The sequence below is a fragment of the Trichomycterus rosablanca genome, chromosome 12 (assembly GCF_030014385.1).
Source record: "Trichomycterus rosablanca isolate fTriRos1 chromosome 12, fTriRos1.hap1, whole genome shotgun sequence".
Lineage (NCBI taxonomy): Eukaryota > Metazoa > Chordata > Actinopteri > Siluriformes > Trichomycteridae > Trichomycterus > Trichomycterus rosablanca.
The window spans coordinates 29903542-29923220 of NC_085999.1; the positions used below are offsets into that span (position 1 = coordinate 29903542).

A 19679-nucleotide genomic window follows, 5' to 3' on the forward strand; every position below is an offset into this window, starting at 1 on the left:
GCACCTAAGCAAAGCCCTAAGCCTTCATTAACTTAAATTAGTTTTCCTAACCCCTTGGTACCTAAGCTTGAGAAAACCATATTTCAAAATCAAAATTCTGTTCCCTTTTCAGGTGTGTTCCTGGTGCTTTTTCCAGAATGTGGAAAAAACAATTACTGCTGTGCACCCTCATAGGAGTGCTCTTTTTGGGCATCCTTCCAAAACTTAATGCTCAGGAGGGTAAGTTTTTCCAAGTTTTTTGGTTATTTTTTACTACTAACAAACATTGACAGGTAGTCAGCAGGAATTTGATTTATTGAGCTTTTGATGCTCTACTTGAGAGAGGTATGGATTTATTATGGAATGGAATTTCAGATGTAGACGTGTGTGATCTTTGAAATGTCAAAAGATGAAACGATCCATTTTTAGTACTGGAGATTTGCCTTGGATGACCATAATCCTTCATTCATATTGTCCTTCACTGTTAATGTAACTTAACACTGTTTAAGTTTGTCTATCGTTTTGCATGTTTGGTCACTGATAAATCTTTCTGGTTGTAATAGTATTAACATGAACACCACTTTGGTATTGTTTTATTATTTTACACACAGTGCAGTCAGTTTGGTCCATTAACCAATCTTTCAATTCATCCATCTTTTCTCTTTGTTACCCGTATTGTTCATGATTTTTATATTTTAATAAAACTATTGAATTAAAAATGACTGGCCACCCAGCTCAGCTTCTCCCTTGTTAAATCATGTTCTAGTTTTATATGCACTAGTGCTTGCAAGCTAAATCAACGGCAGGGAAAATTACTTGCATTTAAAGCCTAGATGTACGTATATTTGCATTAAGAATATTCCCTTTCAGATAGAAATAAACTGTATGTAGTTAATCTCATGATGTTGCCAGATATTTTCTAAAGACGTCTCCTCAGAAATTATTTTTATTGCACATTGGTCTTTCTATTAAAAACAGGCATGCAACTTTTGGCTTAAAAATGGCTGATATGAAATACCTCATAAAGCCTTGGTAACTTGTACCAAAAAGCATAAAGCAGTGCAAAGAATTGACTATTTATTTTATATTGTCATATAAAAAGATGTATTTTATATATAGAAGTTTTAATAGTATTGCATATATTAATCGTAACATAGTACTTATAATTCACTGGGCTTATCTATTATAGTATATGTCTACTACATATAACTGATCTATTCACAACCAAGTATGTTTATTAATGTCTATTTAATTAACGTTATGAATCTGCTTTATTATATCTTTCTATTTATTAAACAGGCAAAATGAACAATAGTATCATTGTATTCTTTGAAAGAATATGAATAAATTGGTTTTATTTGATTTGTAGCTGTACAGATAATAAAAAATCATGATTATCACTGTTATACACTGTTATAAGTTTTTAACATGAGTCTGCATGATGTGACTGAATACAAAGGAAGATACTCTAGTAGTAGTAGTCAACTAAAGAACCAACATCTGTAAGTTCTCCTTGACAGTAATGTATACACAGTGGTGTCAAAATGTAATTGCTTTTAAAAGCCTCTGTTGTACGTGCTTGAAAACCTACTTTAGAAACGTGGGCTGCAAGTCCTTAAGAGCTTGCGAAGAATTAATGTACAATTCTATAAAACGTTTGGTTGCTGTAGTTGCTGCTAAAAGTGGTGTAACTAGTAATAAAGTTAAGGGGCAATAACTGTTTTACAAGGCTATATGGAGGTTGAATATGCTGCCCCTTCGAAGTTACTAAATGCACAAAATGTACATGCTCATAGAACCAGTTTAAGACTACATACATGCTAAGAGTAGCCATCATAATCCTGACCTTACTATATATAGCAGAATTCAAGATGTATCAGACCATACTTTATTTGTCAAGGTTTGGAGGGTCCTTTGCTTTACTATAGCTCCAGGTTTTTGTTCTTGGATGGAAACAGTCTGAATCAAACTGTTTGATTGTATGCATTTATACATAATGCCAGTAATTTGGCAGCCAACAAATTAGGCATGGTTATTGTTGCCAGGGGATCCCAAAGTCAAGGTTATGAACATAACGATCAGTTCCATTATTTCAATTGCCTCTCTAATTACCAGATCTAAATCCAAAAGAGCAAACTGAGAGATTTGCAGCATGAACATGCAGCTAATGCCTAGTTCACACTACACGATTTTTGTCCTGATTTTCGCTCGCCAACTGGTCTGCGCTAGATTTGCTGGCTCGGGAGCCGAAGAGAGATATCTAGAATGTGAAATATCTGGATCTGAGTCGCCCAACTGGCAATGAGTGCTATGTCAAACAGCCAATAAGAACACAAGATATCGTGTGGGGGAAACGCAGGGAAGGAGTTGTAAAAAGGTGGGACAGGGGTATAATATAGTTTATATCAGAATACATCAGCACACACACAAGTTTTACAGTATTTCTGACCTTATCGTTCTCTACAAAAAACCAACATTGCATTGTAAAAAATATTAATTAACCTCCAACTCACTATAGAACAATCCATGCTGTTCGAGTAGCCAAATCCACTCAGATTCATTTATTTTTTCTCTTTGATTTTACGCTGCACATCAGCGCACAAACTTTGATCGCTCGCTACTTGTTGACGTGCATTTTTGGACGTAATATCATGAAACCCCTCATCACTTCTCGTGTTTGTTTTCGTGACAAAACGTAGTTTGGGAGACCAGAGAAGCTCGCCTCCGATACCAGTTGGTGATAGATCGTGTAGTGTGAAACCCCCTATCGCCGATCAGGTGTGAAAGCCACACCGACTTGAAAGACTCCCGATTACAAAAGATCCGGTTGTGTGGTGTGGACTGTACAGCAACCTGACGACTTGGAATGTCATGTAGTGTGAACCTGGCATAAGAAATCCTGCATAATTAAATAATGCAACTATATTAAGATGGACCAGTCACTTGAAGAAATGCTCTTAAGAGAGCAAAAGAAGTCCTAACACCTGTTCCTAAGAGGAAAAATACCCTGTTTCCTAAAAGCAATTGCAACCAAGCAACAATATTATTTCAGTTCAGTGACTTGGGTGAGCATTCAAGCATGAACCACATGTCCAAGGTTTACCTTTCTTAAGCTGAACGAGGCTTGCAGTTCCCTAAATGTCTAAATATTCTGTGACTTGTCGGATGTGCTTTGACATACCCTTGGGAGGAAGTTTGTTAGGCCACTAATGGAAGTATTTACTACTGTAAGAATTTTTTTTTTATTTGGATACAATATCATGGAGCCTTAAAATTAGCTTTTAAAACCACAGCACTGTGTATACACTGACAGGCCATCACTGAATATAACACGACTTTGGAATTTAAAACTGTAGCTTTAAAAGCTCTTAATGTGGGATATTTTCAAAAACTGAAAGACGATGAATTAGTATCTTCATTGATTCAGTCCACATGCAGCATGGTGTGTTTTTGTGATGCTTTTTAAACAGCCATGACTACAGCAGTCATGTGCCTGCACCTTGTCTTTGTCCTCTTTCATCCATGCTATAACCTTCACATGTTGCATTGTGCTTTTGTGTCTTTCTCTCATTTTCTTCTTCCAAAGATTCAGCTGACCTTGTACTCTTAATTGATGGATCAGAGAACATTGGAGCTTCCAACTTCCCTTCCATCCGTGATTTGGCTCTTCAGTTGATTGACGAGCTTGATGTTGGCAGGGACAAAATCCGGGTAGCACTGGTAATTTATGGTGCTAACCCTGAGACACAATTTAATCTCAATCAATATTACAACAAAAGGGACATCCAGAATATAATACGACGTCTTACCTTCCCTGGTGAAACTGATTCTAATCTCGGGGCAGCCTTAAAGCAGGTGACCGAGACTGTGTTAAGCCCAGAGGCAGGGGGCAGGGCAGAGGAAGGGGTGCCCCAGGCCTTGGTCATTATTAGTGCTGGGCAGTCCACTGATGATGTCAGTGAGGGGGAAAGGGCGCTAAAGCTGGCCAATGTGTATACATTTGGCGTAGCCTTGGATGCTTCGGCTAGTTCCCTGCTTCAGACTGTCGCAACAGACAGAAGCTTTGTTCTGATCTCTGATTTCGGAACAGTGGCAGGTATGAGTGATCAGCTGCTTCCATATATTTATGGGGTGGCCGGACGCACCATTCAGATAACAACTGAGTTTACAGAAGGTATGTATTTTTCCAAAAGTGGTTCACAAATTTCAGTAATTATCTTGACAATATTTAAATGAACACTATGTTTAAATAAATGTTTTTGTTTGTAATAGCATTTTCTATATGACTTAATAAAAAAGGTATATCTGTGAGCATGTTTGTGTGTGTATTACAAAAACCATTAAGCACATCAGGTTTGTCCTAGTGTGGTTAAAAGGCTTTTGTATTTATCATTAATTATTATTGATTTAAATAAATTAATAATAATAACAATAACAACAATAATAAAATACAAAACCCATCAAAAAAGTTGCTAAAATGCATTAAAAAAAAGACTCTGTGACTTCTCTTGAATCTTTATTGATAAAAAATTAACAACAATAGAAAATAAAGGTGCCCAGGTGGCGCAGCGGGATATTCCGCTAGTACACCAGCGCCAAGATTCAGAACTCCTCGGTTCGAAACTCAGCTAAGCGCCATCTAGTGGGCATAATTGGCAGTGCCTGCAGCAGACACGTTTCTGCTAGGGGGGATGACCAGACTATGTGGGTGGGGTCTTCATACCCTGTGTAATAAAATAGAAGATGAAAATTTCTTAAGTCTTTACTGATTAAAATTGTAATGCCTGCAACACACTCCAAAAAGTTAAGACAGATGCAAAATAAGAGTGAAAAGTTTATAGTTTACACTGTTCCACAATAAGCAGTTGAATTAGTAACAGGTGAAGGAATCATGATTGAGTATAACAGGAGGATCCACCAAAGAATCAGTCTGTATAAGCAATAATGGGTCGTAGCTCACCACTTAGTAAAACTTTAATAGAGAATTGTCAAAAAGAACAATGTTCAAAAAACATTTCTCAATGCAGGATTAACAAATAACTTAGTCTTTCTCCATCTATGGTTCATAATATCGGCAAAAGATACAGGGCATCTGGAGAGATCTCAGTGTGTGTAGGGCAAAGCTGGAAACCACTGTTGAATGTGCGTGACCTTTGAGCTCATAGACTATATTGAATGAGAAATTGTAATGGTACTATGATAAGTAAAATCACATGGGCTTTGAATTATTTTAGAAGACCATTGTCACTAAACACAGTCTGCCACTGCATCAAAACATGCAACTTTAACCTCTCTTACACAAACAAAGAAAGCCTTAACGTCAATTATGTGCAGAAGCACCTCCGAGTTCTCCGGGCCTGAGCCCATCTCAGATGGTCCGATAGACAGTGTGCTGTGGCCAGATGTTTTTAGGAAACAAGGACGCTGAATTCTTTTTACCAAAGATGAAAAGGACCATCCAGACTGTTATCAGAGAAAGGTGCAAAAGTCAATATCTTCCATGGTATTGGGGTGCATCAGTGCACATTGCATGAGCGACTTGACGTGTGAAGGAACCATATACACAGAGGCGTATATTGGGATTTTAGAGAGACACAAGCTGCCATCAAGGTGACGTCTTTTCCCAAGACGTACATGATTATTTAGCAAGCTGATGACAAGCCTCATTCTTTTTTTCTGTTTTGTTTATGCATTTTCTCACATTTTCTCCCAATGTAGCGTAGTCAATTTGTCTTCCACTGCTGGGGAATCCCTGATTGCAGTCGATATGGGTATATTTCTGCTCACGCTTCCTCCGACCTGCGTGCAGCCCTTAGCGGAACCCTTTATCACCCATGCATTCTGCAAAGGCACCTCGCTATCTGCCAGTCAGGGTCCTTACACAGCCTTTGAAGACCCCATCCACATAGTCCGGACATCCCTCCCTGCAGGCACTGTCAATTATGCCCACTAGATGGCATTCAGCTGCCCGGTGGCAACGCCGAGTTTCAAACCAAGGAGTTCAGAATCTCGGACAGAATATCCTGCTGCGCCACCTGGGCGCAGACAAGCCTCATTCTGTATGCGCATTCTGTGTCTACAAAGCCTCGCCGTGGCTTTGGCTGGACAAAAAATCTACTTGTGGAACTGCAACAATTAGTATCTTTAGTTCCCAAACCATGAAAAAGTTTCTGTTTTAGGCATCTAATTCTAAATATGTTTCTATTTACAGAAGACAATAAAGTTGATCAGTAAAAACATTGTAAATTGTTTCTTTGTACTTTTATTAGTAAATATTTAGCAGAACAAATAAATTACAGATTCTTCTTATCTTCTTTTTATTGAATGTCTCAAAACTTTCCAAATGGGGTGGTTTATATAACAACAACAATGTAAAAATGTCCGATTGAACACTAATCATTTCAAAACAGATCTAACAATTTAGATTGTTCTAGAATTTTTACAAGTAGAAAAAAAGTTTAAACAGATGAGATTTGTTATCTTGGTTAGTGGGACTAAACCTGTAAAGAGTTTATTTAATTTCATTAACCTCCCTAAAGAAATGTGTAAATAATGTAATAGGGTCATTCCTGGAATTGGGTGTCTTTTGGACCTTAAAACATTTTAAAAATGAAACACTGTTTTTATTTGTTTTTCATGTTTTATTATAAAAAGGACGTGTTATACTTTTCCAAACTAATATTGATTAAGCTCAAGCCCATAACCTGTAGGTTTTATTAAAACATTTTTATACAGTCTCTGACCCAGGATGTCCACCCTGTTACAGACAAATGCAGAACTGTTATGTTTCTGTCTTTCATCTGCACTTAAGGCCGTTCTTTAAAGGATGCACACACAATATCAATATTTCTGTTATTATTATAACTAAACTGAATAATAAAGCTATATAAATTACACACGCACCTCATATACACTGTGACGTCCAACCTGTTACGTATTAGGTTGTAACAGGGTGGATATAACAGGGTGGACAATTTGACGTAAAATTAGCTATTAGCTAGCAAGTGAGCAAAACCATGCTAGCAAAAAAGTGAATTTAGACAAAGAATTCTCTGCTTTTTAGTATAATTATTTTTAAATGATCAAATCGTATTGCTCTTTCTCATATATCCCGTAACAGTTATGGCATGTTATGGTTGACCATATGAGACAAATATAAGATAAAATGTGGAAAAAACAACATTAAAATGAGGAGTTAGCCACTCACCTTCCACAGTTGTTTTCCCTCCAAAAAGATCATGTGAGCTCCAGGAAATGATGTCAGTATGTAAAACAGCTCTTCATTTTAAGAGACAATAGTAAGAAATAACAGGGTGGACAGCAACTTGAGGGACGTGTGATAAACCCTTATAATCAGCAATTAAATGAAACTCATAAAGAAAAAAAATCCAAGGTTTAGAGGGACTTAAGCAAATCTTTTAAACAGTACTCATATATCATCACTAAACCAGAATGTACAGCACTGGGGACATGGGAAAACCTCTGGTATAAGAGATAAAAAACAGTATGTATACAGTCATTTTATTGGGGGGGGGGAGAAAACATTGTGTTTAGTATTTGAAAGTGTTTATAATTTCAGTAAGATGTTTAGAAATTGTATTGTTTAAAATTTACTTAATAAACACAATAATCAGTACTGGGGACACAAAAGGCACTGAATTGTAAGAATGACCTAATAAAGCAAAAGCAAAATAAAGTCTCCATAAAAATCTCACTTTGGATCCTCCACTACTAATAAAGCCTTGTTTCAAACGTTAATGAGGATGTTTAGTAGGTATGTTGGAGCAGGAACATTTCCCAACATTGTTTCACAACCTCCCCTCACCCCACCCCATATTGACAGCATGTGATGTTGCTCTAAAACTAAATACCTTAATTTTAAGAAAAAAAAAGAATTGCAAGTTAAACAGGGTCAAATGGTACAGAACAAAAATTAATACAGTATTTATATAAGCACACAGAATAATGCAATGTTTTTAATTCACTTTTTATCTTCATTTCAGCTTTGGCTGTTTCCAAAAGAGACATAATATTTCTTATTGAAAGCAGCATGGGTCCTCAAAATGTCAATGCAGTTCGTGAATTCATCAAAAAATATATTGACACAATGCCAATAGGACCTGACCAGGTGCAGATTGGAGTGGTTATGTTTTCCAACACCCCAAGACTTGAAATTGACCTGAACTCATACAAATCAAAGGAAGAGTTAATCGCTGCCCTTGCCCGAATTAAACCCAAACAAGCAACTGAAGTCAACATCGGTGCTGCCTTGAACTTTGTAAGAACCGACATGCTCCGACCTGAGAAAGGAAGTCGCATTCAAGACAGAGTGCCACAGATTGTGTTGCTGATCACCAACAAAAAGTCAAAAGACAGTGTTCAGCAACCAGCTGAAGCCCTGCAACGATTAGGTGTCCTGACTATGTCTGTTGGTTCTGGAAAAGCTGATAGAGCTGAACTTCAGCAAATAGCATTTGATCAGAGCCTCGTCTTTATATTAAAGGACTTACGTCAAATACAAAGAGTAGGCCAAGAGATTGTCTCTAAAATGTCTACAATCACCGGTGTTGTAGTGACAGAGGGACCAACAGAACCAGGTAATTATTTGAGGAATACAATCATCCAGTCACTTGTTGTAAACAAATTACAGATTTTTTTATGTTTTACCTTTTTTAAATTGTATTAATTGAACGTATTTTTACACAGATATTGAAATTACAACTATCCAGACCCAACGAGTAATAAGGGACATTGTCTTCCTGATTGATGGATCCGTTGGAAATGCAAACCTGCCAGCTGTAAGAGACTTCATCTCTAGTATTGTCGATAAGTTAGATGTCCGGCCTGAAAGAGTGCGCATTGGCCTGATGCAGTTTGCTGAGCGTCAGAAAACTGAGTTCTATTTAAGGTCTTATAGCACGAAACAAGATGTGCTCACTGCAATAGCTCAGCTACAACTGATGGGAGGAAATGCACTGAATACCGGAGCAGCACTTCAGTACGCTTTAGACAACCATTTCCGACCTTCAGCTGGTTCTCGCAGAAGAGAAGGAGTACAACAGGTCTTGGTACTGCTCACTGCAGGTCCATCTCAGGATGAGGTTTTTAAAATTGCAGACAAAATAGCACTTGCTGGAGTTCTAACTTTTGCTGTCGGAGTTGGTCAGGTGCAAGAGGCTGAATTGAAAAAAGTTGCTTTTGTTGAGAATCTGGCGTACTATCAGAACAGCTTTACTGGCTTGCCAGAGGTTGCTGAAAAAATTATGACACCACTTATCACTGTTGTTGGAGAGCCAGGTGAGTTCCAAATCAAGTTGTTCAAGGCATCATAAAACTATCAAATAATTTTTTAATTCTTTTTTCTGTTCCACAGTTACTACTCCTCCAGTTACTGATCGTGGTGAGAGGGATGTTGCATTTTTAATAGATGGCTCTGATGCTGTTAGAGATGACTTTGGATATGTCCGTGACTTTTTAATTAAAGTAATTGAGCCCCTTGATATTGGCAGTGACAAAGTGAGAGTTGCTGTTGTCCAACACAGTAATAGACCAACTCCAAATTTCTACCTAAACACTTATAAAACCAAAGACGAAGTAATAAGGGCTATTAGGGGGCTTAATCCTACTGGTGGCAGATTCCTAAATACAGGAGCTGCTTTGACATACATGAAGGACACAGTTTTATCATCAGCTTATGGCAGCAGAGCTGCCCAAAATGTCCCTCAGTTTTTGATTGTTCTGACTGGAGATAAATCAAGGGACAGTGTGACGGGACCTGCTGGTGGTTTAAAAACTGAGGGAGTGGTACCTTTCGGCATTGGAGTGAAAAATGCGGATCGTAAGCAGATTGCAGACATTTCTCACAATCCGTTGTTTACCTTCAATATAAAAGAATTCAGCCAGCTTGACAACTTACACGAAAGGATTAAAACCTTTGTTAGTGTATCAAAGGCTGATTTAGAAATCATCATTGAGGATGGTAAGGAAACAATTTGTCATTATATTTTCACAGTATTTTACATTAAACCATGTACATTACCATGTTATCTGACACTTTTATTTAATGGATGAATTTTATTTTTGAATTGTATTAATTGCCTGTTGGTAAAAAATGGGTTTTCTACGGTTCTGGGCAAATTGTGATATTATTCAAAATTTTCAAAAAACTAAAAGTACTAACTGAAGTATCATTCTGTACAAAAGACAGTTTATACATGCTTGCTCTTGGTAACAGTACTTACAAAGAGTCTCAGCATGTGCACACAACCATGCTACTGCCTCTGTAATCTACCGTCACGTGTGCCAGTACCTGTAGGTGTGTAGCAGACACTGGTGGAGATCATGTCCTTCTGTGTTCCCAAATATGGCCAGCAGGGGGGCATGGCGGCACCGAAGATTGATGTATCAGTTCCTCTTAAATGACAGTCACATGTGCCTTGTTAAGTGTTAATTCGCTCCAGGTGGAGGTGTTCTTATTTATCAGGGTTTGCCAGCTCCACTGTCGGCAACTTGCTTAAAAGTGCAATGTTGAGCTTGGTCCAGACCAGTCTTGCTGCCATATGAGGCCAACACACTTTTCTGGGAACTCAGCCAGTGTTTCAATCTCTTTCGGGCATTGCAAGGGAACTTTCCCCAGGGTGGCTTGATAGCCCTTTTCTGGAGTGGGCCCCACGTTGGGACCAACGCTGGGTGTGGGCTGCGCCAGTTGCTGCACTTAAGCAGTATTCTATACAATCAGTTTTCATTTCTATACCTTCCCGTTTCTCTTTTTTGTTTTTTTTGTTTCCTTTATTCTGCTTTTATTTTCCAAATACCCCCTGCGTTTGTGCTATTTTAGCCAAAGTATTGTTTTAGCTTGTTTCTGCAGGGGCTTCACTTGGCACCTTAGTGCATGACAGTCAACAATTCATCACGGTCTTTAAATAGTTGTTGCAAAGCTTTGAGGTTTGAATTTTTTAATAAAAATATTGCATTAAGTTGAGAAATAAACTAATTTTACCTCTATTTTTGTCAATTGCAGCAGAGTCTCTGGGTCCCAAAAAGGATATTGTCTTTGTTATTGATGGATCAGACGGCGTTGGGAGAGAGTTCCCTATCATCCAGCAGTTTGTTACCAGGGTTGTAGATAACCTAAATGTGGGTGAAAATAAAATTCGAGTAGGTGTAGTGCAGTACGGAGACACTCCACGGGCAGATATATACCTGAATTCCTACAGGACCAAAGAGGAGGTTCTAAATGCCATCAAAGAACTCAGACAGCATGGAGGAAGTCAGCGCAACCTTGGTAGCGCCATACAATTGTCCCGGGAAGTGCTGGATTCAGGTCGTGGGGGCAGGAAGCAGGAAGGTGTCCCACAGTACGTGGTGGTAATTTCAGGTGGAAAAGCTACTGACAATGTAGTAAAACCAGCAACTACATTGAAAGAATCAGGGATTTTGTCCTTTAGTATTGGAACAAGGGATATTGACCCTCAAGAGCTGCAGGTGGTCTCGTATGTCCCCAACTTCGCTTACACTGTGGATGATTTACCTGGCCTTTACACTGTTCAAGATCAACTCCTTACAGCATTCTCTAATGAAGAACTCATCAACCTCAGACCTGTCTTTCCCCCTGTCTTTCCCTCAGGTAATCGGAATGCCATAAAAGCCTTGGTTTTCTGCTTCCTATTTAATATCAACATTTGTTGATATTAAGTTTTTATGTTTTATAGACGTGCACACCCTAAGCACTTTAAAATGTACACTAATCTGGTAAATGAATTAACAAATTTTATAATAATCGATTACTTTATAAGCTATGCCCACCTTACAGAACTTTTAGGGTATACAATTACTGAGTGTCCATCTATTGATCTGTACACTTTGTCTCCCATGTACACCACTCATCAGTCAAAAGGGACTGCCATAGGACACCCACCAACCAGACGATGTTTGGGTGATGGACCATTCCTAGCACTGCAATGATACTGATGGTAGTTTGTATTGCTCTGGTTTTTAAAGCATCAGGTGCAGCAGTGTTGTTGGGATTTTTAAATATTATTTACTCTTACTGGACTGTTTATTAGGAACACATATCCTGCTAGGACTTGTTGTAGATGTACAGTTACAGACTAGACCTGTACTAGACCTTTCTTCTTTCACACACAGTGTTAAGTGTGTTAATCTTAGTGGACACTTTCTGATTACAGAATGTTGTTTGATTTAGATTTGGGTTTGTGCCTGATTCTCCTCCCAGCTTTGTTAACGGGTTGTTTAAAAATCCCAACAACACTAATGCATCTCTTAAACTATTATAAGGACAACACACACTATCTTGTTATTACTATGTGTCATTGCAGTTCTTAAAATAGTCCATCATCTAAACATTATCTGGTAATTGGGGTTCTATGGGGAATCCTTTTGATTGAAAGATGGGATACAGGGGGATAACAATGTGTAAAGAGCATCAGATGGTTTAGTAATTGTAGACAAACAATGTTCATCTGTATGGACCGTGTGGCTTATAAAGTAATCAATGACTGGACATACCTATAGTTTTATGTGCAAGAGCAACAAATACAGTGTTTGACATTGTTAATCAAATAATTTTATATTTGTTTTTATTATATTTTATATTTGTCTTTTGTATCCCTTAAAACAGCACCAGTAATTCCAACTGGAGAGAAAAAAGATGTAGTCTTCCTCGTTGATGGAACAACTACGATGCGTGCCATGTTCCCTGCCATAAAAGATATGATTCTGAACATTGTTGAGAAGCTAGACGTTGGCTTAGACAAGGTTAGAGTTTCAGTGGTGCAGTACAGTGAGGACCCCAAACTGGAATTCCTACTCAACGAGCACTCTACAAAAGAGGAGGTTCGCCAGGCAGTGAGAAAAATTAGAAGCAAAGGAGGCAGATTACTGAATACTGGCCAAGCGCTCAACTGGGTCTCAAGGAATGTCTACCAAAGATCAGCTGGCAGCCGTATCGAAGAGCAAGTGCCCCAGTTTCTCATCTTAGTTACTGGTGGCAAGTCCAACGATGATGTATCCGGCCCTGCTAACCAACTGAAGGTCGACTTTGTGGCACCTTTGGCGGTTGGGACAAATACGGCTGATTCGGAGGAGCTCAGAAAAATCTCTTTGAATTCAGATCAGGTATTCTTTGTTAGAGACTTTCAGCAGGAACCAAAAGTGGAGCAGAAGCTTTTGAATGCAATTAGTACTATGAAGACTGAAGTAATCATAGAACAACAAGGTATGCTATTAATTCAACATAACCAATGCACTTGATTCACAGATTTTTTTTTACATATCTTATACAATCATTGCATTAGGAATAATACGGCACTGTGACATACTAACTGCAAAACATTTGAAGTGAATGGTAAATAACCTTTTAGTGTAATGGAGGATTCTGGTCTCCGAATCCCACTTCTGACATTACTCTTTTGAGACAGTGGTAGCCTAGTGAGTAGAGTGTTGGACTATCAATCTTAAGATTGTGGGTTTGAACCCCACCAATCCCTTGCAGCCATTGTTGGGTCCTTAAGCATGGCTCTTTACCCTCTCGGCTCCAGGCGATGTACAATGGCTGACCCTGCACTCTGACTCCAGGTTCTACAAGCTGGGATATGTGAAAAAATATAGTTAATTTAATTAATGGTTAATCCTACACACACACAAACACACAACAACAATGAGGTCCTTTAAAAGGCAAAAGTTTTGCCAAAAGATCACCACATTAAGGGGTTAATGGTAGCCTTACTGTTCATCTAATCAAAAACTGAAGTGTCGGAAGTTTGCTAACCATCACAACAGGACCATTCCAGTTACATAATTCAAAGGGTTTGGTATATAAAAGCTAATAGTTATAACTGTTGAGAATGGTGGAAGATCTGTGATGTTTTGGGGTCTCCAAAAGCCCTGGAAAACTTAATAGTAACCATAGAGTCAGAGTTAGCTTTATTTTGGCAAACTGGGGTTACACAAACTACTAAATGCAGGGGTACAAATAACTGTTACATGTTTTATAATTTTTTTAATGAATTAACTTCAATTAAGGGGTTGATAACCACATTTTATTATCACCCAGGTTGGTTAAGATACTAGTGCTGATGGTTCCAACAACAACTGTTTTTTATTTATATGTATTTTAGGGCTGGATCTTGGAAAGAAGGACATTGTGTTCCTAATCGATGGTTCTGACAACACCGGACCAAATGGAATCGCTCATATCCGGGATTTTATCATTAAGATTGTCCAGCAGCTTAACGTGCGACCTGATCAAGTGCGTGTGTCTGTGGTGCAGTACGCCGACAAACCCAAAACTGAGTTCTCGCTTATAACTCATAAGGACAAGCAAGCTGTGCTTTCAGCTGTTAAGAGACTGCGTCAGATGGGTGGTCGGGGTGTGAACCTAGCTGAAGCTATTGATCATGTGATTTCTAATGAGCTGAAGAGATCTGCAGGGGCACGGCTGGACGAGGCCTCTCAGCATTTGGTGGTTCTCACAGGTGGAAAATCAACCACTGATGTCTCAACATATGGCCCATTCCTTAAAAATTCCAAAGTTAACTGTATAGCTATTGGGGCTGAGGGAGCAGATGCAGGACAACTCAGAGAGATTACAACCACACCAGCTAATGTTTTGCAGGTTCCGACTTTCCCAACACTGCCAAGCATTCAGGAAGTATTTATTTCTAGGCTGAATGGAACAGTTGATATTCCTACTGTTGCCCCTACAGGTAAGTAAGACTTTACGTAAAGAAATTACGTAATAGTGTCATGCCAAAATGTACATACACTAAAATAAGTTCATCATGTTGTTTTTATTATTTACCCTTAGCTTCTCTTCCGAATGCCAGGAATGCTGATATTGTCTTTTTGGTTGACGGTTCTATCAATCTTGGCAAGGGAAATTTCAAAGAGGTCATGGAGTTTATCAGTAACCTCATTGACCTATTTTATACGGAGAACGACAACTTTCAGTTTGGGCTGACACACTTCTCCAAAGATGTTACAGATGCTTTCTACCTCAATACATATAAAAACAAGGATGACATTATGACTGCCATCAGCCAGGTGGAGTACAAGGGTGGCCGAGGCATCAATACTGGCAATGCCATAAGACATATTCAGCAAACACAATTTGTAAAGGAAAAGGGCAGTCGAAAAGATAAGGGCATTCCTCAGATTCTGATGGTAGTAACTGGTGGACGTTCACAGGACGATGGTAAATCAGCAGCGCTTGCCCTTCAAAGCACAGGTGTTCGTATTTATGCCGTTGGTGTGGGTGATATTGAGGATGAGCTCCTTAAGTTGAGCAGCGAGGCCACTACAATGGCCAGGGCCAGCACCTTTCAAGAGCTTTCTGAGTTAAATGAGGTGATTTTGGACACACTGGATACCGAAATCATGGGACGTGGACTGTGTACAGGTGTACAAGTACAAGGTGAGACAGACAAATTAAATACCCCCTCCATTAATTTTTAACAGAACTGGTAGGTTTATTTACTTACAAACATCCCAATTTGTCTTTCTAACAATTAAAATTTTCAGCCCAACCATGCAACTTGGATGTCCTCATTGGATTTGACGTGGCTTCAAAGGACATCTTTGCAAGTCAGAGATCATTAGAGAATAAGGTGGCTACTCTCCTGCAGCGAATCGCACAGATGCAACCCATCAGTTGCTCTTCCACTCAGCTTCCATCAATTCAAGTGGGCCTATTAGCAATGGAGTCCAGGCCTGTTCAGCTAGCTTTCACTGATAGCTACACTCAGCTTATTGAGTCCTTCAGATCTCTGCGCACCCGTGGACCATTCGTCTTAAACGAAAAAACTATTGATGCATACGGTTCAATGTTCAAGGGCCGTCCTGATGACAGAGTTAAGGTACGCTTGCTTCACCATTGTATGTCTTATTTTTAAAATGAACTGCAACAAGGTCAATGCAGAGTAACATAATATGACACACTGATTGGTGTATAACCACGCATTTAAAGCCTATTTTGTTAACTCTTTGTCCCAAGATCATAATTCACCTCACTGATGGACTGGATAGCCAGTATAATGTCATGAAGAAGCAAATTGAGATGCTCCATACAGTTGGTAAGATGACTATTTTTATATTAGAAAAGGAGCAAACACTTTCTCATAGCACTGTACTAGTTTTAAATGATCCCAACATTAATAGAAAGACAGAAAATATGCAACCTTGGGTATAATCGAAAACAATACAGTACATGGTTGTGCCACATTTAGCAGTATCAACCACAACCAAATGCTTTGGTTGTTGTGGAGTAATTTGCCCAAATCTTTTTGCAGAATTGCTTAGATTCAGCCACACGTAAGGATTTAGAGCATGAACCGGATTTAGAGCATTTAAGGTCTTGCCACAGCATCTTATTGGGGTTAAAGTCAGAATCTTGACTAGACCTCTTCAAAACCTTACATCTGTGCCATTCAGAAGCGGACATGCTTTTGTGTCTTGAACCTTAGATTACATATGGACGATTATTCAATTATGACAAATCGGCAAAGGCGCTGAAGCCTAGTGGTTAAGGTTCTGGACTAGTTTTCAGAAGTTCACTGGTTCAAGCCCCGCCACTACCAGATTGCTTCTGTTGGGCCCTTGAGCAAGGCCCTTAAACCTTAATTGCTTAGACTCTATATTGTCATAGTACTGTAAGTCGCTTTAGATAAACGCGTCTGCTAAATGCTGAAAATGTAAATATAAATGAAGCAGCAAAGCATGCCGAAAGCATCATACTACCTCAACTACCACAATGACTGTTCTTAATGCAAAATGTCAAATCTCATCTGTGCTGTCGTCCAGCTGGGCATCTACACAGACATGATTGGCTATGTCTGAGATTGGGGGGTGAGATATGAGGGGGGGTGTGATTGAAGAACTTAGCCATATGGAGGTGCACTTGTCAGTGTTTAGTGAAGCAGCCTAACCAGCTGTGGGGAGCCTTGCAACTAAGTTGAGCCATGTGAGCTTTAGGTTTTCCATCTGATTTTAAATGTAAACTTTCATTAAAAAAGTAATTATGTGCCTAGAAAATACATGCTTGAATTTATATAAAAAAGTTTGGGATATGCTACCATATCTCATTTTAACCTTTTAATATAAAGTTATTCACTCTATTCTTAGGTGTCAGCGCCTTTATCTTGGTTGCTCTGGAGAGGGTACAACGCTTTGAAGATCTAACGCTTCTAGAATTTGGACGGGGTTTTAGGTACACACAACCACTTCGTATCAACCTAATGGACCTGGATTATGAACTGCTTGAGGAACTGGTATGTCTCTATTGTGTATGGAAGTATAGCTTCATGGATAAATATGGAGAAAAAAAAACATCAATAACACATACTATTTTTGTGCAGGACAACATTGCAGAAAGGGAGTGCTGTTCTGTGCCTTGCAAGTGTGCTGGCCAAAGAGGATACAGAGGAGCTGTTGGTTTTAATGGACAAAAGGTTAACTCTTATGTAATTTATACTGGGATGATTCACTTGTTCAGAGAGTATATGTCAGAGGGAAAAGTAAATATTGTATTTAGTATATGTGTTTAATTACTGAATAATAAATGTGTCTGTCTTTGTTTCTTACTAGGGATTACCTGGTGCCCCTGGCTACAGAGGACATCCTGGAGATGAAGGTGGACCGGTAAGATTTATACTGTTAAAGCTATTATTTTCAAAGTCATTTGAAACCTGTATTGAAATTGAAAACCCATTTAACATGACCAGGCATAAAATAACCAATCAGTAGTTACCTTTAAGTTACACAAACTCTATGGCATAGACTATTTTTAAAAATCCAAAAGAGCTGATAACAAGTTACACACAGATACACACGTAGGACACCAAACCACATCTGTTATCTCTAAAGGACAGAAACTTTATACAGTTGTTAATCTTACTAGGAGTTGATTCTACAAGGTGACCCATCCAAAATGTAAAGAAATCATAAGTAATATAGCAGTCCTTTTTCCAACAGCACTCTAGTTAAGATCTTCATGACCCAGCATTTATTTTAGGGTATCACAGCATATCTGACATGTGCAAAACAGACAAAAAACACCTGGATGATCCCTCAACTTCAACAAAAGAATCCAGAAAGACATCTAAGAAACAGCATGTCAGCGCTAATGATAACAACATTAGAAAAAGACTGGTCAAAAATATCATCCATTGACCAAGAGGAACCTAAATGCTCATCTCACATTTGCCAACAAACACCATTATGATCTCTAAGTTTTGTGGGACAGTGTTCTGATGACTGCTTTACTTTAACTTTTTGGAGGACATTGACATTGATCAAGCTGATATAGTATCTTACAATAAGAACATTACATCAACAATCAAACATAGTGCTGGAATGCTTTGCTGCCACAGGGGTTTGCAGGCTCCTGGTATCAATGGGTGTGAATTAAACTCAGTAAACAGGAGAAGTTTCCACATATTTAACATCTTATTTATAATTTTCCTCGGAATAAGTAAAGTATCTATCTATCTATCTATCTATCTATCTATCTATCTATCTATCTATCTATCTATCTATCTATCTATCTATCTATCTATCTATCTATCTATCTATCTATCTATTATTATTATTTTTATTATTATTGTTATACTTGTTGTGTTAGCTTCTCTTTTTCTCTCTTCTCTATTACTTTACAGGGAGGCAGAGGTCCTACTGGCGTGAATGGAACACATGGTTTCCAAGGGTGCCCAGGACCAAGAGGTGTAAAGGTGTGATTTTTTGTTATTAAAGCTTATTTGTATTACTAGCAAACTATAAACCTTCAAAAATGTAACATGTGGTTAAATGCTGACTCTTTCCAAAACGGTGTCATAAATGTAATTAAATAAATACAAATAATTTAAGACCCATAGGTAATAAACATACTCTGAGGATTAAGCTGAAAGGATTGATACAATGGATTGGTTTCCATTGGTTCCAATGCATTGGATTTTTAGCTGCAAATACAGTATGTGTTAATATGTGTTTAGCCCCTTATATGTTTTTCTCATATGGGACAAAGAACCCCTTTTTGTTTAATTGTTAAAAAATATTAAATAGCCAGTTATTACACAGAACAAAACCTGGGTTCCATCATTAGTTCACTATGTGTTTGTCTGCCACCTTAAAAGTGCGGGATATTCCACTAGCACACCAGCGCAGAGATTCTGAACACCTTGGTTCAAATCTTGGCTCTGCCACCGGTCGGCTGGGCGCCATCTAACGTGCACAATTGGCAGTGCCTGCAGCAGACAATAATTGGCCACCATGTCTGCTGGGCTGGGATGACCGGACTATGTGGGTGGGGTCTTCAAACGCTGTGTAAGGACCCTGATTAGCAGGTAGAGGTACCTGTGCAGAAGCACAGGCGAAAAGAAGGGGTCCGCTAGGGACTGCGGACGGGTCGGAGGAGGCGTGAGCAGCAATATACCCTGATTGTTGAAATAAAAAGCTCTGTTGAGTGATTTGGCCTCAGTGATCATGTGTATGTTTAAAGCAGAAAAGATAAGATATTTAAGCCCAACACTACTGTACCTACTGTCAAGGACACTAATATATATATATTTCTGTCTTTTAGGGTGCACGTGGATACAACGGTGAAAGGGTAAAAACGCCTCTACAGTAAATAAACAGTATGTACACAGTTACTTTACTCTTTATACTCTTTGATATACTTTGGTTTGACA

The 19679-nt window shown here is 38.6% G+C and overlaps 1 protein-coding gene across 1 annotated transcript in view; it reads left to right on the forward strand.

Annotated features, from left to right (window-relative positions):
• LOC134324026 (collagen alpha-3(VI) chain) overlaps nt 1-19679 on the forward strand; it is a 51236-nt gene that overhangs the window by 4781 nt on the left and 26776 nt on the right. Inside the window, exons 2-16 of the mRNA XM_063005678.1 lie at nt 113-219; nt 7983-8576; nt 8686-9276; nt 9353-9958; nt 11000-11605; nt 12620-13216; nt 14118-14705; nt 14807-15412; nt 15520-15854; nt 15992-16070; nt 17119-17264; nt 17352-17444; nt 17581-17634; nt 18651-18722; nt 19571-19597. Of these exons, the coding sequence (XP_062861748.1) occupies nt 138-219; nt 7983-8576; nt 8686-9276; nt 9353-9958; nt 11000-11605; nt 12620-13216; nt 14118-14705; nt 14807-15412; nt 15520-15854; nt 15992-16070; nt 17119-17264; nt 17352-17444; nt 17581-17634; nt 18651-18722; nt 19571-19597 (5076 nt within the window). The 5' untranslated portion in view covers nt 113-137. The remainder of the gene's footprint in view (nt 1-112; nt 220-7982; nt 8577-8685; nt 9277-9352; nt 9959-10999; nt 11606-12619; nt 13217-14117; nt 14706-14806; nt 15413-15519; nt 15855-15991; nt 16071-17118; nt 17265-17351; nt 17445-17580; nt 17635-18650; nt 18723-19570; nt 19598-19679) is intronic.